This window comes from Eptatretus burgeri, chromosome 10 (genome assembly GCF_056783735.1).
Source record: "Eptatretus burgeri isolate ZD-2024b chromosome 10, Ebu_testis_v1, whole genome shotgun sequence".
NCBI lineage: Eukaryota > Metazoa > Chordata > Myxini > Myxiniformes > Myxinidae > Eptatretus > Eptatretus burgeri.
In genome coordinates, this window is record NC_140970.1 from 12,057,427 (window position 1) to 12,077,426 (window position 20,000).

The following is a 20,000-nucleotide window of genomic DNA, read 5'->3' on the forward strand; positions in this document are numbered from 1 at the left end:
TAATCAGAGCAATGGAGTGGTCATTTATGTAGATGAAGGACGGAATTGGGCCAATCAGTCTTGGTGGCACTCCAGCCTTCACTGGTAGAATAGAGTAGAAGTTTCCATTGATAGCAATGTAATTACCATATGAGTGGAGGAAGCTAGAAAGCCCAGTATGAAGGTGGCTTTGAAGCCTGCAGGCAGCAAGTTTGGCAAACAAAGCAAGATGCTAGACTGTCAACTGCCTGAGATATATCCAAGGAGATGGTTCTGACCTCTTGTTTGAAATTTAAGGCCTCCAACTGTTACTGAGAGAGCAGCAGCAGCATGTTCAGGGCTGAGTGACTGGGACAGAATCCAGACTGATGGTTAATGATCAGGCTGTTTGAAAAGAGGAAAGACTTCACATCAGGACTAGTGAGGGATTCCATGAGTTTTCTTCTAATTGGAAGTAAGCTCAATGGTCTGTAATTGAAAGGACCTATTTTTGCAACCTTAATGATGATAGTTGTGATGTTTGCCACCATATTTTATCAGCTTTTAATTGGTAAAATCCATAATTAATATTATTGATGTTTGTCTAACTTTGTAAAGTATTTGAAATTTCTCTGAACTTATCAAATGAACAAACCTTATTACCTCCACCACCGGAGGTGAACAGAGGTTATGTTTTCATGCCTGTCTGTTTGTTTGTCTGTTTGTGAGCAGGATATCTCAAAAACAGTATGGACAGATTTGGACGAAATGTCGTGGACAGGTTGGGTGTGACAGGGACAAATTGATTAGATATTGGTGAAGATCCGGATACAAGGTTGAAATTTTTTTTATCACTGATTCTTTACCATTGAGAGAAGGGGCCAAAAACAATATATAGCACCATATTTCAAAAAGTTGTGGACGGATTATGACAAAACTTGATGGATGAGTTGAATAGGTCAAAAAAACAAGCCAATTCGATTTTTATGTGACAAGGACGACTGGTCCGGATGCATATCCGGCCTATCAGTGGGATGCAAAACGTTCAGCCTGGCAGAGGTATCCCTCTACACTCTACAGAGTGCTGTTATACTTTTAGGGACGTTTAGTACAATAATGGGCCAAAAAGAAAAATAAACGCTTTCCTCTGGGAATTAAGGAGATAGCATTTGGTCTTTCTCACAACAGCAGACCAACGCATCTCTCTTTCCAGTTATGGCACGACAGAGCAGTGAGAAGTTCTCTTTTGATGCTCAAAATCCACAGTGCAGGTGGCTCTTCCTGCACGAGGAATGACCGATTCATAATCTATATCTAAAAAGAGCTCGGTCTCCTTCTTCCTTCCTTCCATTGAACTGTCTATCCTTCTGTACGTCCAGCCGTATGACCATATGTCTATTATTTATGTACTACTGGAATGTACCTTTCGACCCTTAAGACTGCCGAGACCCATTAGACCTTTAAAGACCCTGTAAGACCTTGAGGACCTAAAAGACCACAAGACCACAAGACCCAAAAGAAAATTAAGTCCCAGAAGACCCCAAAGATGCCAAAGACACCGAATACCCCCAGGACTCCCAAGACCCAAAAGACCCTCAAGACCCCAAAAGACATCGAAGATCCCAAAGAATCAAAAGGCCACAAAGACCCAAAAGCTCTGGAGACCCAAAAAGACCCCAAGGAACCAAAATACCCTCAAGATCCAAAAGACCTCGAATACCCCAAAAGACCCTGAAGACCCAGAAGAGCCACAAGGCCCCGAAGACCTAAAAACCCCAGAGAACCAAAAATACCCCAAAAGACACAAAAGAACCCAAGGAACCAAAAGACCCTCAAGATCCAAAAGACCTCAAAGACCCCAAAGACCTCCAAAAACCCACATCAGTTCAGGTATGGGAGCATGTGCCAGGTGTGTGACAAGAACTAACTGAATAAATTTTGGTGGAGATACAGATCCGGCGATGACATTTTTTTGTGATTCTTCACCATTGAGAGATATAGCTAAACCGATTTATAGCACAGGTCAAATCAGGTATGGGAGCATGTGCCAGAGCAGCGCATCGCTGCATTAACTTTCCGCCGGTACTCCAGGGGCCTGCTTCTGGCCATCCCCCAGGCAGATGCCTGGCCCATCCCCATCTCCTTGAGATGCTGATCAACCTGCTGCAACCACGAGGAAAGTGGTTGGCCTGTTGGCCACCTCCACTCACGAGGCTCTCTCGCTGAGAGAATCTTGTGAGCAGGATCAGCATCAGGAAAACGAGCCACATGTCCATACAGCCGCAGCTGACGCTCATGGACTATTCAGGTAACAAATCTCATTTTAGTCTCTCTCAGCAACCACTCGTTGGACACAAAGTCTGAACAGTGACAGCCAAGGATTCTCCGAAGAGACCTGGTACCAAAGGAATTAAGTCGCTGTCTCAGATCCCTGGTCAAAGTCCAAGTCTCACATCTGTAGACCAAGAAAACACCAAGGACCTGAAGACTCATACTTTCGTCCTCCCGCACAGGTACCGGCAGCGGTACACCCCATGATCCAGTCAATTGATGACTCCCCAGGCCTAACCCAGACGTCCATTGACCTCTGGATCACAACCAGTGGAGGCATGAATATCACTGCCAAGGTAAGTGAATCTCTCCGTAACCTCAACATCCTCACCACAAACAGGTACAGACAAGATAGCAGTATTCAAGATGTCATTGAAAGCCTGGATCTTAATTTTGACCCAGGAAACCCATAATCTAAGTGGCCCGACACCTCATTCAGCACCTTGAGGGCCCCCAAAAGCATATCTATAGTCTCTGCCAAGATGACTGCATCATCGGTGAAATAAACGTCAGAGATCTTGACATTCCCAAACGATGTGCCACAGCTTGATCTCTCTGACATCCTCCCCAGAATTCAGTCCAGACAAGTGCTGAAAGGTGTGGGGGCCGTACACACCCCTGCCAAACTCCAGTAACTACTGGAAATACGTGAATTCCCCTAGACAAGAATCACTTGACCACAGGTAATGCTCTACCCCCTCACAGATTCCTCACACATCGGTCTCCTTGTCCATCCTGAGCACAAGTACAGTTTTACGCCTCAGCTCGTGAACAGCTCAGCTCTGTCATTCAGCATAGCCCTGTGACTCTGGTCAATGGTTTCCAGTGTCCCTTAAGAGAAAAAAAAATTTGCCCTCCGGTGAGTTCCAAGACATCTACCGGCAACATCAAGGACAGTGGTCTTGAAGGCACTCCACAACTCTTCAGGATTCCACAAAGTACCCAGACCCTCAAAATCTCCACTCGGCCTGTTCGCAAACTCCTCAGCTACCCTCCCATCCTTGAGCTTGTCACCATCCAGCCTCGGCTGGGATGGTACAATTCTCTCGGATTTAAGCTGCAACTTCAGAGTTGCTACAACAAGCTTGTGGTCGGTATTGAAGAACTGAGCACTCCGGTGGACCCTGCAGTTATGGAACATCTTCCAGCAATCATCAACAAGCACATAGTCAATCTCCTTTGCCACACCACCAATGTTGTAATTCCAATACAGAGTCCAATGTACATATCAGAACGTACAGTGGGGAGAACAAGTATTTGATACACTGCCGATTTTGCAGGTTTTCCCACTTGCAAAGCTCGTAGAGGTCTGTAATTTTTATCAAAGGTTCACTTCAACTGTGAAAGACGGAATCTAAAACAAAAATCCTGAAAATCACATTGTATGATTTTTAAATAATTAATTTGCATTTTATTGCATGAAATAAGTATTTGATCACCTTCCAACCAGTAAGAATTCCGGCTCTCACAGACCTGTAAGTTTTGTCTTAAAGAAGCCCTCCCATTCTCCACTCATTACCTGTATTAACTGCACCTGTTTGAACTCGTTATCTGCATAAAAGACAGCTGTCCACACTCAATCAATCAGACTCCAACCTCTCCACAATGGGCAAGACCAGAGAGCTGTCTAAGGACATCAGGGACAAAATTGTAGACTTGCACAAGGCTGGGATGGGCTACAAGACAATAGGCAAGCAGCTTGGTGAGAAGGCAACAACTGTTGGCGCAATTATTAGAAAATGTAAGAAGTACAAGATAACAGTCAATCTCCCTCGGTCTGGGGCTCCATGCAAGATCTCACCGCGTGGAGCCTCAATGATCATGAGAAAGGTGAGGGATCAGCCCAGAACAACACGGCAGGACCTGGTCAATGACCTGAAGAGAGCTGGGACCACAGTATCAAAGAAAACCATAAGTAACACACTACGCCGTCATGGATTAAAATCCTACAGCGCACGCAAGGTCCCTCTGCTCAAGCCAGCGCATGTCCAGGTCTGTCTGAAGTTTGTCAATGACCATCTGGATGATCCAGGAGGAATGGGAGAAGGTCATGTGGTCTGATGAGACCAAAATAGAGCTTTTTGGTTTAAACTCCACTCGCCGTGTTTGGAGGAAGAAGAAGGATGAGTACAACCCCAAGAACACCATCCCAACCGTGAAACATGGAGGTGGAAACATCATTCTTTGGGGATGCTTTTCTGCAAAGGGGACAGGACGACTGCACCGTATTGAGGGGAGGATGGATGGGGCCATGCATCGTGAGATCTTGGCCAACAACCTCCTTCCCTCAACAAGAGCAATGAAGATGAAGCGTGGCTGGGTCCTCCAGCATGACAACGACCCGAAACACACAGCCAGGGCGACTAAGGAGTGGCTCCGTAAGAAGCATCTCAAGGTCCTGGAGTGGTCTAGCCAGTCTCCAGCCCTGAACCCAATGGAAAATCTTTGGAGGGAGCTGAAAGTCTGTGTTGCCCAGCGACAGCCCCGAAACCTGAAAGATCTGGAGAAGATCTGCATGGAGGAGTGGGCCAAAATCCCTGCTGCAGTCTGTGCAAACCTGGTTAAGAACTACAGGAAACGTCTGATCTCTTTAATTGCAAACAAACGTTTCTGTACCAAATATTAATTTCTGTTTTTCTGATGTATCAAATACTTATTTCATGCAATAAAATGCAAATTAATTATTTAAAAATCATACAATGTGATTTTCAGGATTTTTGTTTTAGATTCCGTCTTTCACAGTTGAAGTGTACCAATGATAAAAAATTACAGACCTCTACGTGCTTTGTAAGTGGGAAAACCTGCAAAATCGGCAGTGTATCAAATACTTGTTCTCCACACTGTATACAGAGATCAGGGAAACGACACCGAAGGAGTGACAAATCCTTCGTCTCATATTATGTTCGTTGATCGGTGTTACCTGATGAATCATTGGTGTCAGTATATTGGATACAGCTACAGCAACTCCTCGGGCATGGTAACCATGAGAGCGACCAGACCAATCATCAGTGGAACCACCCGCCATGATCTCGACACTATCTGGTCTCTAAACCTCAGAGAGTGCTGCAATACCGATGTCCAAACGCTTGAGTTCAGATGATAACAGAGACAGGTTATCATCCTCTCTTTGGGATAGGATATTCCAGGCACCTACACAAAGGGACCGCCTCAGATTAACCCAGGGAGACCGCTATCTGATGGACGACACCTCAGCACCAGCCAGACACACAATACCGCAATCTGACCCAGGAATGTTACCACATGGTTTTCCTTCTTGCATCAAAAAGTGGAGGTCCTGAAGACTTTGCCTCAATCCCATCATCCGGTGATCTGCCCTGCAGAGAGCAGCTGCACAGGAAGTACTCCTACGGAGTGGGTTTAAGATTTCTTTGTGCTAGGTTTTTTGGATTGAAGGGTTTTACGGTGGCCGGAGTGAAAATCTTCCCACCAACCTCCTAAAAAAAAAGTAACCCAACTGCAGGAGGATGTCCGCAAACACAGTTGGGCACGAGATATGGATGTCTGTTGGCTCACTAGGAGCTCCTCCACCATTTGACAGGTTTTGTTTTTAATCTTGCTGGGCGTCCATATCCAAACACCCTCCTCAACAGGAAACCTGGTGGGGGAGACAGTTTAGTTGCCGACAACCCGACCATGAAACAGGTTAGTACAGGTTTATATGGTTCCTAGAGCAAGTCACAGATCTAATCTGGCCTGACCTGACAGTCGAAAAAAAAAAACCTGATTAAAAAACCCGAAAGACCCAAAAGTCACCAAAGACCCCAAAAGACCCTGAAGACCCAAAAATACACTGAAGACCATGAAGACCGAAAAGCCCTGGAGACCCAAAATGACCCTGAAGATCCCAAAGTCCCAAAAGACTCAAAAGACCCTGAAGACCCAAAATTCACAAAAGTCCCAAAAGACCCAGAAGTCCCAAAATACCCCAACGACCCCCCCCAAAACCTAAAGACCCTTTAGACCCCTTATACCTTCACACCATTTCGACCCCTTACGTCCTTCAGACAGATTAGACAGCTTAGACCCTTGACCACTTCGACCTCCTCATATCACAAATTAAAATTCAAATAAATATATCACATCACCAATATTTCAAATAAATTTGCAGAAAAGAAATGTTTGTTTTATGATTGGTATAAATCATGTCAACACAGCAAATCTGTGACGTCACTCTCTGCAGCGACGTGTGGAGAGGCGAGCGTAGAGAGTTGATCCATGCTAGTCCTTATTAAAAAAAAAACAGCCCAACCTCCTTGGCATTGCAAACTTGATCCAGCAAAGACTGCATGACTAGCCTGCAAAGCTCCGAATAATAAGGTCCCATCGCAATGATGTTCACCCTGGAACTTTTACTTGAACCAAAAGAGGATGAAGAATTTTGAAGTGATTCTACTATCCCAAAATTGGCATGAATGAGAGCTTCACTGTTGGAATAAAAAAAAAAAGTGGTAAATAGTTGTGAATTTGAAGAGACTTATCTTGCGGTATAATTCTAGAGGTAGGAAAGTTTTATTCTTAAAGATTTGAAACCAAAGCAGTAAAGGCACACACAGGAAGATGAAAAGCTTCACCTACCCATATCTGCCAAGAAAAATGTGTTTTGACTGCTCATTTATCATCGAGAAGTCTTTTAAAAGTATATCTTCTGAAGGTTATTATTCATAAACTATGGGGGGACCCACTTTGATATCACCAGGTGTGCGAGTAATAGGCTCTCAAGCTTTTACCTGTGCGACGGCTGCAATATTTTCTTCGAGTGACCAGGTTTTCATGGTGCACTGCTTTTTATCTTTCAAACTCATTTTCACAAAGCAAAAATAGCAAGGAGTAAAGCGATACAGGAAGTTCTTTTGTTCAAGGCAAAGGGAAGTAGATACATGAAATGGCCTTGTCGGGATATGCTCTGATTGCTTGTGCACGAGTAATGCTTTCAGTAAACAGTCTGTGAACTTCCTCCCTCCCTCCACACCTTATTTTGCAAATTTGCCGCATTTGTCTTTGAATTCATCTTCATGAGGGTGGAATGCAAAGAAAATGTAAGTTGCTCGGGATGGGAAAATAATGGAAACCGACATTTATGTGATGCAAGGAACAGTCTTTGAGCATGTCACACAGGATAAAGGACTGGAGATGGTAATAGATACGGGTGGGGGTTGGGGTAATAGGGGGAAGGGGGTAATAGATGTAGGGGGTAAACAGACAGCACGGTGCCAAAAAGCTACATGTAAAGCTAACAGGGTTTTTGGTTGTATTCATAGAGGGTAAAATTATACATCAAAAGAGATAGTTTTAACACTGTACAGTAATGTAGTGAGGTCTCGTCTTGAATATTATGTCCAGTTTTGGTCGTCAGAGCTGAGGGCTGGAACATTGTTGCCATAGAGAGGGTACACCGGTCACCGTAGAGCAACTGGATTGATCATGGCCGAGCTAGAGAATGCTATGAGGAGCATCTGAAAGAGACAGGACCTTTCACATGAGAAAGGAGGTGATTATGAGGGGATTTGATAGAGATCTTTAAGATAATGTGGGGTGTAGATATAAGTGCAGAAAGGTTTTTCAGCAGAAAGGACACCGACAGGAGCAGGAAGCACAGTTTCAGAGTAAAGAAGAGGACAATTGGGATGATAATATAAGGCAGGGGTCTTTCACTCAGAAAATGATTTATGTCTGGAATGGTTTCCTTTGGGCAATGGTGGTAATAGAGATCGTGGATGGATTTTAAATATAATTGGATCGGAACTGTACCTAGAAGCAGTGTGGATAGAGTGGTATCTGAGCGTTGTCAGGATTGTTGGACCTAATGGCCTCCTCCTGCATTGAAGTTTCCTGCATGATAACCTCCAGCACCGAAGGGGGACAGAGACTGTTTTCACCCCTGTCTGTCTGTCTGTGAGCGAAATATCTCAAAATGTTGTGGACGGATTATGACAACACTTGGTGTACAGTTTTGTGTGTGTGTGTGTGTGTGTGTGTGTGTGTGTGTGTGTGTGTGTGTGTGTGTGTGTGTGTGTGTGTGTGTGTGTGACAACAACAAGCTGGTTAGATTTTGGTGAGGATCTGGATGCATATCTGGCCTATCAGTTGGATACAAAATGTAAACTGTTCAGCCTGGCAGAGGTATGCACTCCACCGAGTGCCGTTATAGTTCCTTGTGTGATCCAATCAAGTATCTGTCTTAACGAGAGTCTGTCATACTTTGTTTTCAATGGAAAACTGACAATGTTCGTTTTTGTAAAGTGCAACTAAAGCAGAGATAGCGACATAACATAAAGTTGTTAAAAAGAGACCATTGTGACATTGACCTGATGATATACACAGGTGATTGAAAGTTACATACCAACACACTGACAACCTTGAGGCTGACACCACGAAGGTTATTTTCCAACTGCCGGTCTTTCAAAGTTCCATTGAGGCCATTTTTCGGGTCCCACATGGCAAGCTGTGAGAATGCACACTCACATTACTATATAAATGCAGTGTGGTATCACAGTCAAGTCATTTGTACGAAGGTTTCAATTCACGTGCACAAGGGGGAGTTGGGTGAAGCTAAATTAAAATGCAGGTGCACCGACCAAATCTTCCACACGGAATAAAATTGCTCTGGTTTGTGAAGCATCAATGTATTTCGAATAAAAATATCATGTACACCTGAATGTATGTTGAAAAATATAATAAATAATACAGCGTCAAACATGTTGGAAGGGCTTTAGGAAGGGAAAATCAAGATGAGCAGGCATTGGTTGTGATTTTCATTCCATTTATGAGTATCTTGGCACTGGAGGTCATGCTTCACAGTTGCAATTTTAGGGTGTGAAGCACGTCATATCACCTGATAAAGAGATTTGCAACACTACAAAATATTCAAACACAACAATCAATGATGGCTGTGCAACAACAGTCTTGTATTTGCCTCTCTGTAAGGTGCAAACCTTTTCTTATAACACAACATGCATCCGACCCGGTTTACACTTTTGTTCGAATGTCCGAATTTCACAAAGGCAGGTTACGATATTAATGTTGAATTGTGAAATCTACTTTTGCATTTGACATCGATGTAATGATAATTATTCCACTGACACATGCAAAATAGCCTTCAATACTAATTAATGGTCAGAGGCCCTAATTTAGTTTACTTGAGTTAATGACTCAGGTCAGTTCCAAACTACAGGAATCTTCATGACTCAGCTGGGTTTAGTGTTTGGTACAAATATGACAGGATTTATTTCAGGAGAGTGGCATGTGCCATAAGTGGTAACAACAGAATGGGTTATTCCAGTGTATTGCTAAAGAGCAAGACTTCTATGCATCCAATATATTTTTCATCCATCCAAATGCTGGGTGGATTGTCTTGGTAAGATATGGAGTAATTTTTCATAATTGCCTTCCCAGTGTAGAATTAACCCTTTGAACCCTAGCGGCCGCTTTACTGGCCGTATCAAACCTCCAGATACCTGAGGTGGCCAGATCTTTCCCCAGAGAGCCCAGGGTGGGGGAGCCAAAAGTCCAAGGAGCTCAGGGTTCAAAGGGTTAACCACGTGGAACTTGTTTAAGTTTCAACTCCGGAATGAACAGCTCAGAGATGAATCTGCTCACAAGTGCAATCATGCAACTCAGAGGTGCTGTACTCACCCTTCATTTGTCCAGTCGGGAATCAATTCCCATTGGAATAGGATCCAAATATAAACCGTCATATCGGAATTTCATTAGATGGGCATTGCAACATCTAACGACATTCTGAGCCGGTTAACCAATCCCTTGGTACCCACTTATGACTGACTTATGAATGAATAAAATCCCATGGTATGTTGCAAAAAGAGTTGGTCCATGACCCTGGCAAAATGGAGAAGCAATGGAGAAGGCCTACGATCCCCCAGCTCCTCCAAACGAAGAAGTTGATGCAAGCGTTTTTGCAATGATGCGGATGTGCACGAACGAGCTCTGCCTTGGAGGAGTCATACGGCCTTTCAGTGGGTAGCTCAATGAGAATGCTCCACACCTCTTGTGCTATCTCTGGTATTCCATGACCCTGGCAAAAAATATTGAAATTTATCTGTTTAAATGTCAGGGGATTTCCTTTTTACAAGAAAGTCCGATCATGGTAAAATGAATAGCCACACAATGTAACATACACTCTGCAAGGTGGCGAATCGGCTTGTGTCAGCAGAATATTGTAGGCCAAGGAATTTCCTCAACCAAATGTTGACTGCGGTATGCTAATCGGCATGAGAAAAAAATGGTGACGTGAGTGTTGGGCCTGAGCTCTTCTTCTTGCTCTGAACATACATTTTGAATGTAAATTTATTCCACGTCAACAAATGGTTGAGAAACGTTGTTGTCCTGAGCAGCCACTGAACAATCTTTGTTGCAAGTCGAGGAAAGCACAACAACACAAAAGTAGTGGAAATATAATATGTAATCTATCAGTTCAGGTGCTTCTTGCCAGGGTGGGATGAGTGCAACTAATTCTCTGTTTTGATTTTTACATCCATTGTATACTGAACAAAAATATAAACGCACCAAGCGATTGTTACTATTTTACCTCGAACTCATTAATACTAAATCATCACAACAATTTGGTTATAGAATCCATGACAATTGAGCATTAAATTTCAAAGAGTTCCTTGAGAATTCTGGCGACAGTCTTTGCGCTACAACAGCCGACACAACCGAGGTGTCACTGTCAGAGTTCACACAGTCAGTAGCGGGTGTGTCCACCGTTGGCGTCGCGCAGAGCGGTGCATCTCCGGTGCATGGACATCACCAGATTATCGATGGTGGCCTGAGGGATGTTTTCCCATTCCTCCTGGAGAGCCACACGGAGCTGGCGGACATTCTCTGGGACTGCGTAACGTTGTCGTACGCGTCGATCAAGAACGTCCCAAAGGTGCTCGATGGGCGACATGTCGGGAGAATATGGAGGCCAGTCGAGGACATCAATGTCCTCCTCACCGAGGAAGTCCATGCAGATCCTGGCAACATGGGGGCGAGCATTGTCGTGCTGAAACGTCACATGGTGAAGGCGCACAAACGGCACGACGATGGGTCTGAGTATCTCGTCCCTGTACCGCTGCCCGTTCAAGTTGCCTTCAATGAAATGAAGCCGAGTGCGCTCTCCATGGCATATGCCTGCCCACACCATAACACTGGCAGCACCGTGTGACACCCGACAAAGGACATTGGCGTCAATGTAGCGCTCCCCAGCCCGATGCCAGACGCGGAGTCCGCCATCAGCCCGATACAGCTGGAACCGCGACTCATCGGTGAACAGCACTCTCCTCCATCGTGCGAGGGTCCAGCGCAAGTGAACATTGGCCCAGTTCAGTCGGGTCTGACGCCGGACTGCAGTGAGGTTGAGTCCCCGGTGTGGTCGGCGGGCTCGGAGGTTGGCCTCCCTCAAGCGGTTACGCACCGTCTGGGCTGAAATGCGCCTGTTATGCAGCCCGACAGTCTCATCGGCAGTCCTCGTGGCCGGTCGGAGTCGATCCCAGAGATGTTGCAGCCTCATGTGACGATCCTGACCGGCGGTGGTCACACGTGGTCGCCGGGCATGTGGGCGGTTCACGGTGCTTCCAGTCTCTCTGAGGCGCATTCTCAGGCGGCTAATGGTGGAGTGGTGGACATTGAAGTGTGCTGCAACGGCCCGTACTGACGTCCCAGCATTCAGCATGCCAATGGAGCGCTTCCTCAAGATTTGTGACATCTGTGGCATGTTGACATTTGGCACCAGTCCACATTTTGGGGAGGCCTTTTATAGGGCAAGCTATAGGGAGTGTTTGTGTCCTGGTCACGCTCACTGACCATCACTCTGTCAAGCCCCATGGTGCTCATGGGAAGGATTACTCAACGTGTGAGTCCACACACTCAGAGTGGTCAATTTCAATGGGAACATCTGTCTTGAGCAAAACAAAGGAACCATTGCTCAAACATATCATCGGTTTGACCATTTTCCCATAATGGCAATCTTGACTTAGATATTTAGGTTGGTGCGTTTATATTTTTGTTCAGAATATATTAATTCTTCCATTGTGGGATTTATTCCATCAATGCATTGAGAAAAAAATTGGAGGGAAAAATTGAGAGGGGGGGGGTAGGAGAGTTGATGGGCTGGGGGGTGAGGGGGTAGGAGAATTGCTGGGGTTGGGATTTTTTTATTCTTTTTTCATTTTATTCATTGATGAAGCTTCAAAGGCACTTTTGTTATGAGGGTAACAATATGTATCTCAACCAAGCAACGGAATTTTCACACAGGCCTCGCACTTTGAACTGGGGGAAAAAATGGCGCCGCACGACCACCATTTTGTCTGAGAGGGAGAACGTCATTTGGAGCGACGCACCCACCGGGACGTCGAGAACACTCTCATGGGTTTTCACAAAATGATCCAAAAAGGGCATCGAGCCATTTCTAAAGCTTGGTTAAATTATGGAGGGGTATTGACTGCAGAAAATGTTCAAATAAAGTCCTTTTCAGGGCATGTTACAAAAGAGATTCTTCTTCTTTCTCTTTGACGTCCCCAATCATTCTTCCCTCGTTGTTGTCGGGTTGGCCGGAGGGAAATCTTTGGCCCAAGTCTTTCACGAATACACAGAATACATCGGAACCATTGTCTACAGATGGGAGGCTTGGTCAACTAAATGAAAAAATTTGGACAGGGGAATGCAAAATGGTGGAATAAAAAAAAAAAAAAATTAAAGCTTTAACTCCGATTAGAATAAAACAAAACAAGAAACTCACCTCAGAAAGGAAAAACCTTGACAAAACAACGCAATTTGCACACGTCTCACGTCTCGGGATGGAAATGTGAGGTTGAGAAAGTGAGAAACTCAAATTTTCCGTTTGGGGGGTGGGAATGGGTCACGTCGCGGCCACACATTCAAACCGTCACAATAAATAAATAAATAATTTAGAATTTAATTTAGCGGTATCATCAGAAGCCATGGTCATAAACAAAATCAAGTTGTCCATGTTCAACAGGAGATCCAATTTTGTCTACAGAGTACTTGTCAACTTTGGGGGCAATTGGACCAGTAGTTTGGGCGTGATTGGCATTTTACACACAGACACAGAGACACGCAGCCAGACAGACAAATACACAGAAAATAACATTTATTTATAAGCTAGCTTATGTGATTAAGTTCTTAGTGTACTATGTATGGATGTTTGTAAGTTTGGACTTGCCTGAGTTGATTCGGGATCATTATGTGAAAGGCAGAAGAATCTTAGAAAAGTAAAAGTCATTGCATTTTAAATGTGAGTGACATTTCTTTTGTTCTGGTTTAAGCATCATCATCACAACCAGCACACTGAAAGGAATAATCACCACAATTGGTGACTGCAACAAGATTCGACGTGAGTGATCCATTACATATTCCGTCATGTCAAATGAAAGTCCTCCTTTTGTCACATCTCCCGTCGCAGCTGTTAACTTGAACCTCCCTCCGTTTTGGGCAAATGACCCCACCATGTGGTTCACTGAAGTTGATGCACAGTTTGTAACCCAAGGAATCACAACACAGGAGACCAAATTTGCATATGTCGTTGCTTCTCTTCATACAGAGATAGCACAAGAGGTGTGGAGCATTCTCATTGAGCTACCCACTGAAAGGCCGTATGACTCCTCCAAGGCAGAGCTCGTTCGTGCACATCCGCATCATTGCAAAAACGCTTGTATCAACTTCTTCATTTGGAGGAGCTGGGGGATCGTAGACCTTCTCAATTGCTACGAAGGAAGCGACAATTGTTCGGTGAGAATAACCTGGAGGACAACATAGTCAAGTAGCTTTTTCTCCAACGGTTGCCAATCAATACTCAGTGTATCCTTGTTTGAACGAGCGATTAAGTGAATATCGAGCGACTTGCTGAGATAGCCAACAAGATCATTGAAGTCGCTACCCCACCCATTTCCTCCATTAGTGTGGTCACATCCCAGTTAGCCTGTGATGTATCTGCTCAAGCTACATCCAACATGCATCGGCTAAGAACCCAAATGGACCAGTGCCCAAGTGCAGGCTCTTACATGCCATCTTAAAGAGGAGCATGGTTGGAGATGGACCCACAGCAACATGCAGGAGACTGACACACAACAATATCATAGTCCTGGTGCACAGAACATGCAGGGGGCGCATGTTGGTATCATTGGCAATTTGGAGAAAATGCACACAAGTGTGTTCACCTTGCAGTTTCACAGTCGAGTAATGCCACAACCAGCGATTAGGAACAGCGAGTCAGTCTGGCGACCAACAACCAAGTCACATATTTTTTATCAGTGACAAGAACACCGGCACCCGATTTTTGGTTGTCACTGGAGCTGAGGTCAGCATTTTACCCCCAGCGGTTACGGACAAACGTAAACCATCTGCATTTACTCTCCAAGCTGTCAACAAATCCACCATTTTTACATACGGTGAATGGTCATTAACTGTGAATGATCGATAACTCTCAATATTGGCCTGAGGTGTGTTTACAGATGGACATTTATCATTGCTGATGTACCCATCCCTATCATCGGAGCCAATTTCTTGATGCATTTTGGATTGTTGGTGGATGTGAAAAATCAAAAGCTTCTAGACACCACCACACATCTTTGTGTCAAAGGCATCACTGCGCATGTGCCTTTTGTCAGTCCAATATTTGTCAAGTCAGACCACATGGCCAGTTCTGACGCCATCCTTCAACAGTACCCAGAAATAACTTGGCTAACCTACAGTGTAGTAGCAGTCAAACACTCCACCATTTACCACATTGACACGCATAGCCCTCCAGTTGCAGCTTGACTACATTGACGAGCTCCGGATCGTTATGCAATTGTTAAAGCGGAGTTTGACCATATGCTTGAGTTAGGTGTCATTCGACGTTCAAGCAGCAACTGGTCCTCGCCTTTACATATGGTTCAGAAGAAGACGGCTGGCGATTAGAGGCCCTGTGGTGACGACCATGCACTGAACAGGAACACAGTACCAGATTGTTACCCTGTACCACACCTGCAGGATTTTACATCTTGACTCCAGGGAAAGCAAGTTTTCTCCAAGCTTGATTTAGTGAGAGCGTATCATCAAATTCCAGTAGAGCCGACTGATGTACACAAGACAGCCATTACCACTCCTTTTGGCCTTTTTGAGTTTGTGCACACAACTTTGGGTTATGCAATGCAGCACAAACTTTTCAGCACTTCATCGATGAGGTCATCCGGGGTTTGCTTTTAGTTTATGCCTACACTGATGATTTGCTCATTAGCAGCCAGATGATCAAGAAGCATGAACAGCATTTGCAGCTCATATTCACTTGCTTATCACAGTATGACGTCATCATAATACTGCCAAATGTCAGTTTGGGGTGTACTCATTGGAGTTTTTGGGGCACTTGATCGATGAGCATGGCATTCATCCATTAGCTGACCAGGTCAAAGTGATCCAGGATTATTTACAGCCAACATCAGTGCGCAAGCTGTTGGAGTTTCTGGGTGATTTTCTACAGGAGATTCATTCCAAACTGTGCACACCCTTCATTCATGAACTGACCTCTTCACACGACACGGTAAGGAGCCAAAAAGACAACTGGATTGGTCCGATGTATGTGCTGCTGCTTTTACGCAGTGAAGTCTTCGCTAGCAGAGGCCACAATGCTTGTCCATCCGAAGTCAGATGCACCACTATGCATCATGGTCGATGCATCAGATGTGGCAGTTGGTGACGTATTCCAACATCATGCAGAAGGGAAGTGGGAGCCCATTTCCTTCTTTAAGGGCCCTGTCACACCTTGATGTTTTAGCCAGCGTATGGCAAGGTATCAAAATGTATGTAAAACGCTGGCGTACGCTGAACTATTGAGGTGTTTTTTTCCAGTTTTGGACGTATTCATAACGAGTTGGACATATGTATAACGTGTTAGAAACGTACACAGACCGTTTCGATAACATATAGATAACTTATATCAACGAATGCTGAGCGTGTTGTCAGCGTTCACAACCTATGCCCAACAATAGTCTAACTTATGCATAACGCGCGGCAGCGTATCGCCGACGATCACGTGGCGTAGCCTATTAAAAGGCTGCGGCTCGACGATTCAAATAATAACCGCACTAGACATCAAAGTGTCAAGCCACTTTCAGACATTGACGTTTTAGCCAGCGTATGCCGACGAATGAAAAATTTGCAGAATACGCTGGCACACGTCGAATACGTTATCGGTAAGTTTTGTATATGTTAAGAGCATGCTGAAGCACGCTGAAACACGCTGGCATACGTCATAGTACGCCGAGTACGTCGACAAATTTTCAGCATGTTGAAAATTTTTCGACGTATGCCAACGTATAACACACACGTTCCGCATACGCTGCCCATAAGTTGTAGGCATGTTATGCGATCGTTGACATACATCGATACACGTTACTTGTAAGTTACTCATAAGTCGAAACACGTCGAGGTAATGTTTAGAGAACCCGAAACTTATTTCTAACCTATGAGTAACGTGCGTTGAACCGATGTGTAACGTATCTCCAACGCATATTGACGTATGTAGATGTATTTGACGTCTTCCGGACGACCACAGAACTTACTGAACGTGTTACTAACTTACAGCTATCGTATAATGGCGTATTGGCAGCGTTTAGGGGAATTGGTATGTAAAAATGGGGTTCACACAGGAGGAACCCGTCAGTGTTCCAGACTCCATGTTTTTTTTTTTCTTCTTCGGTATGACGGTGATGTTGACACTTCGATTTCCAGTGCGGTTATGATTTAAATCGTTGAGCGGCAGCCTATTAATCATATTATATTATAACCGCACAATAAATCGAAGTGTCATCATCATAGTCATGCCGAAGAAGAAACAAAAAAAAAAACCATGGAGTCTGGAACACTGAGGCTAAACATTACCTCGACGTGTTTCGACTTATGAGTAACTTTCAAGTAACGTGTGTCGATGTGTGTCAACGATCGCGTAACGTGCCTACAACTTATGGCCAGCGTATGCGGAACGTGTGAATCATACGCTGACATACGTCGAAAAATTTCAAGCATGTTAAAATTTGTCAACGAGCTCGGCGTACTACCACGTATGCCAACGTGCTCTTAACGTATACAAAACTTACCCATAACGTATTCGACGTGTGCCAGCGTTTTAGACATTTTTCATACGTCGGCATACGCTGGCTAAATCGTTAAGGTGTGACAGGGCCTTTACAAAAGGTTGCAGCCAGCAGTGACAAAGTACAGCACCTTTAGTCATGAGTTGCTGGCCGATTACCTTGCAATCTGCAATTTTCATCATGCGCTTGAGGGTCGGCAGTTTTGTGTTTGTACTGACCATAAGCCGTTAATGCATCCTTTCCAGGCAAAACCTGATCGCTATGCACCAAGAGAGGTCCGACACCTTGACTATGTTCGTCAATTCACCACTAATATATGTTATGTGAGGGGTAAGGAGAATACTGTGGCTGATGCTCTCTCACGGCTCAATATCAACACCCTTGACACAACCACCTCCAGTGATGCCATCAGGCTTGCCAAGGCACAGCAAGGGGACGAGGAACTTCAGCATCTCAGAGTCAGGTCCATCGCTCAAGTTCAGTGAGGTACCTCTCCCTCTTTCTGAAGGCACTACTGTTTGTGATTTATCCACTGGCATTTCTCATCCATATGGTCCTGATGAGTTCAGACGAGCCATATTTGATGCTCTGCACAATCTATCTCACCCTGGTATCAGGGCAACACAGCACCTTGTGACAACGTTTTGAACGGCGTGCCATGAACCGTGACGTGATAAATTGTTCCAAAGCCTGTTTACAGTGTCAACAAGTGAAAATACATCATCACATGGCAACACCATTCGGCACCTTTGCATCTCCTGATGTCCATTTTGATTACATGCACATTGATTTAGTCGGTTCTTTTCCACCATCTGGCGGTTACACATATCTGCTCACGTTCCTTGACTATTTCACCAGGTGGCAAGAAGCTATTCCAAGACCAGACATATTGGCGGAGACCATAGCCAAAGCTTTCATTTCCAGATGGGTTGCAGTGTTTGGTACCCCATCTGTTATCACTGACAGAGGACAACAGTTTGAGTTCACACTTTTCAAAATGCTGACCGAGTTCCTTGGAAGTAAATGCATCAGAACTACTTCTTACCACCCCGCTGCAAGTGGGCTTGTTGAATGGTTCCATCGACAGCTTAAGTCCTCACTCTGAACAAAAGCAGACCCACATCGCTGGATGGGAAAGCTACCGGAAGTGCTTTTGGAAATTCGTGCCACAGTAAAAGCTGATCTGCGGTGTAGCGCAGTTGAGTTGGTTTTTGGATCAACACTTCGCCTTCCTGGACAGTTTGTTGCTCCGACGAACATTCATACCGAATTGGAACTGAGAAATTATGAGGACAGACTGCAAAGGACAATGAGTGAGTTGCAATACATCCCCACCAGAGCTCAACAGAGTTCCATGCATCTGCCCAAAGATTTTTTGTCTTGTACCCATGCTTTTGTATGTGATGGCACTGTCAGGGCTTCTCTGCAACTCCCTACCAGGGCCCCTTCCAAGTCATTACCAGAAAGGACAAGTACTTCATCCTTGATTTTAATGAGAAGTCTGAAACTGTCAGTTTAGACAGACTCAAGGCTGCCGACATGGATAAAGAGTCTGAGGCATCTCATCCTACTGCTACAGCAGAACAAACTCAAGCTCCATCTACTCCCACTGTTCCTGTGAGCCTGCACATGCCACCAACTGTACTGAGTTCAGCCCCATCGACATCTGCATCAGCCCCTTTGCCACTGGCAACTACATCAGACGTGAGGAAAACTCATTCGTGCAGACATGTCCATTGGCCTAAGAGACTTGTGCAAGTATTCAATGACAGTTGATGTCTACATCTACATCATTATCGATCGTCTCTCTTTGGTTATCAATCAAGGGGGGAGCTCGTGTAGTGGCTCATTAAATTTTCTTTACTCATCAATTCATTAATTTTTTTTAATTTTGCAAATATTTGTAATAAAGCAAACACGTGAACTCGTAGCCAATCAGTTGCATCCTTCCAGAGAGCCAACCAACGCAGGGGGGTGCTGGAAGACCGGCGCAAGCTAGAGCTTGCCATCACGACATGTTCGAAGCTAGCGCATCTTTACCTACAAGCATTTTCTCATCCCTATTCAAGAGTCACTCAACATGTCAATATTTAATAGTGACTTTTGTTCGACATTATCAAGACGATTGAGCGAAGTGCATTTTTTTGTTTGGCTAAACAACCACGACGACAATGAACGAGTCTCTTCTGCTTGCCGTCTTTGATGCCATTTTGGTTCACCACCAATAAATTCTTCCTTCTTCACCAACCGCTGGAGAGAGGACGAAGGAGTAATCATCAGCTGGACTTCATTTAAAACAAGTCATTGCATTTAAATCTGAGTGAGATTTCTTTTGTTCTGGTTTAAGCATAATCATCATAACCAGCACACTGAAAGGAATAATCACCTCAGCTCTAGAACTGTAATTTGAACGCTACACCCCCTCAGGATTGTAACGTGTGGAATTCAATAATTGTTGATCTGGTCCAACCACACCTCCCTCCCTCCCTACCTCCCCGGCCCAGCCACTGCCCCACCCCACCCCCGCCCTAGCAATTCTCCTACCTTCCCCCTGGCCCACCAATTCTCCTATCCCCCACCATGGCCTGCCAACTCTCCTACTCC

At 44.7% G+C, this 20,000-nt stretch overlaps 1 protein-coding gene across 5 annotated transcripts in view; it reads right to left on the reverse strand.

The window, feature by feature from the left end:
• The window catches only part of LOC147017951 (glutamate receptor ionotropic, delta-2-like), an 878,371-nt gene that overhangs the window by 171,986 nt on the left and 686,385 nt on the right, over window positions 1-20,000 (reverse strand). For all 5 annotated transcript variants that reach the window (XM_085897090.1, XM_085897092.1, XM_085897091.1 and 2 more), the window contains one exon: window positions 8,651-8,752. In XM_085897090.1, coding sequence (XP_085753216.1) covers window positions 8,651-8,752 — 102 coding nt within the window. The remainder of the gene's footprint in view (window positions 1-8,650; window positions 8,753-20,000) is intronic.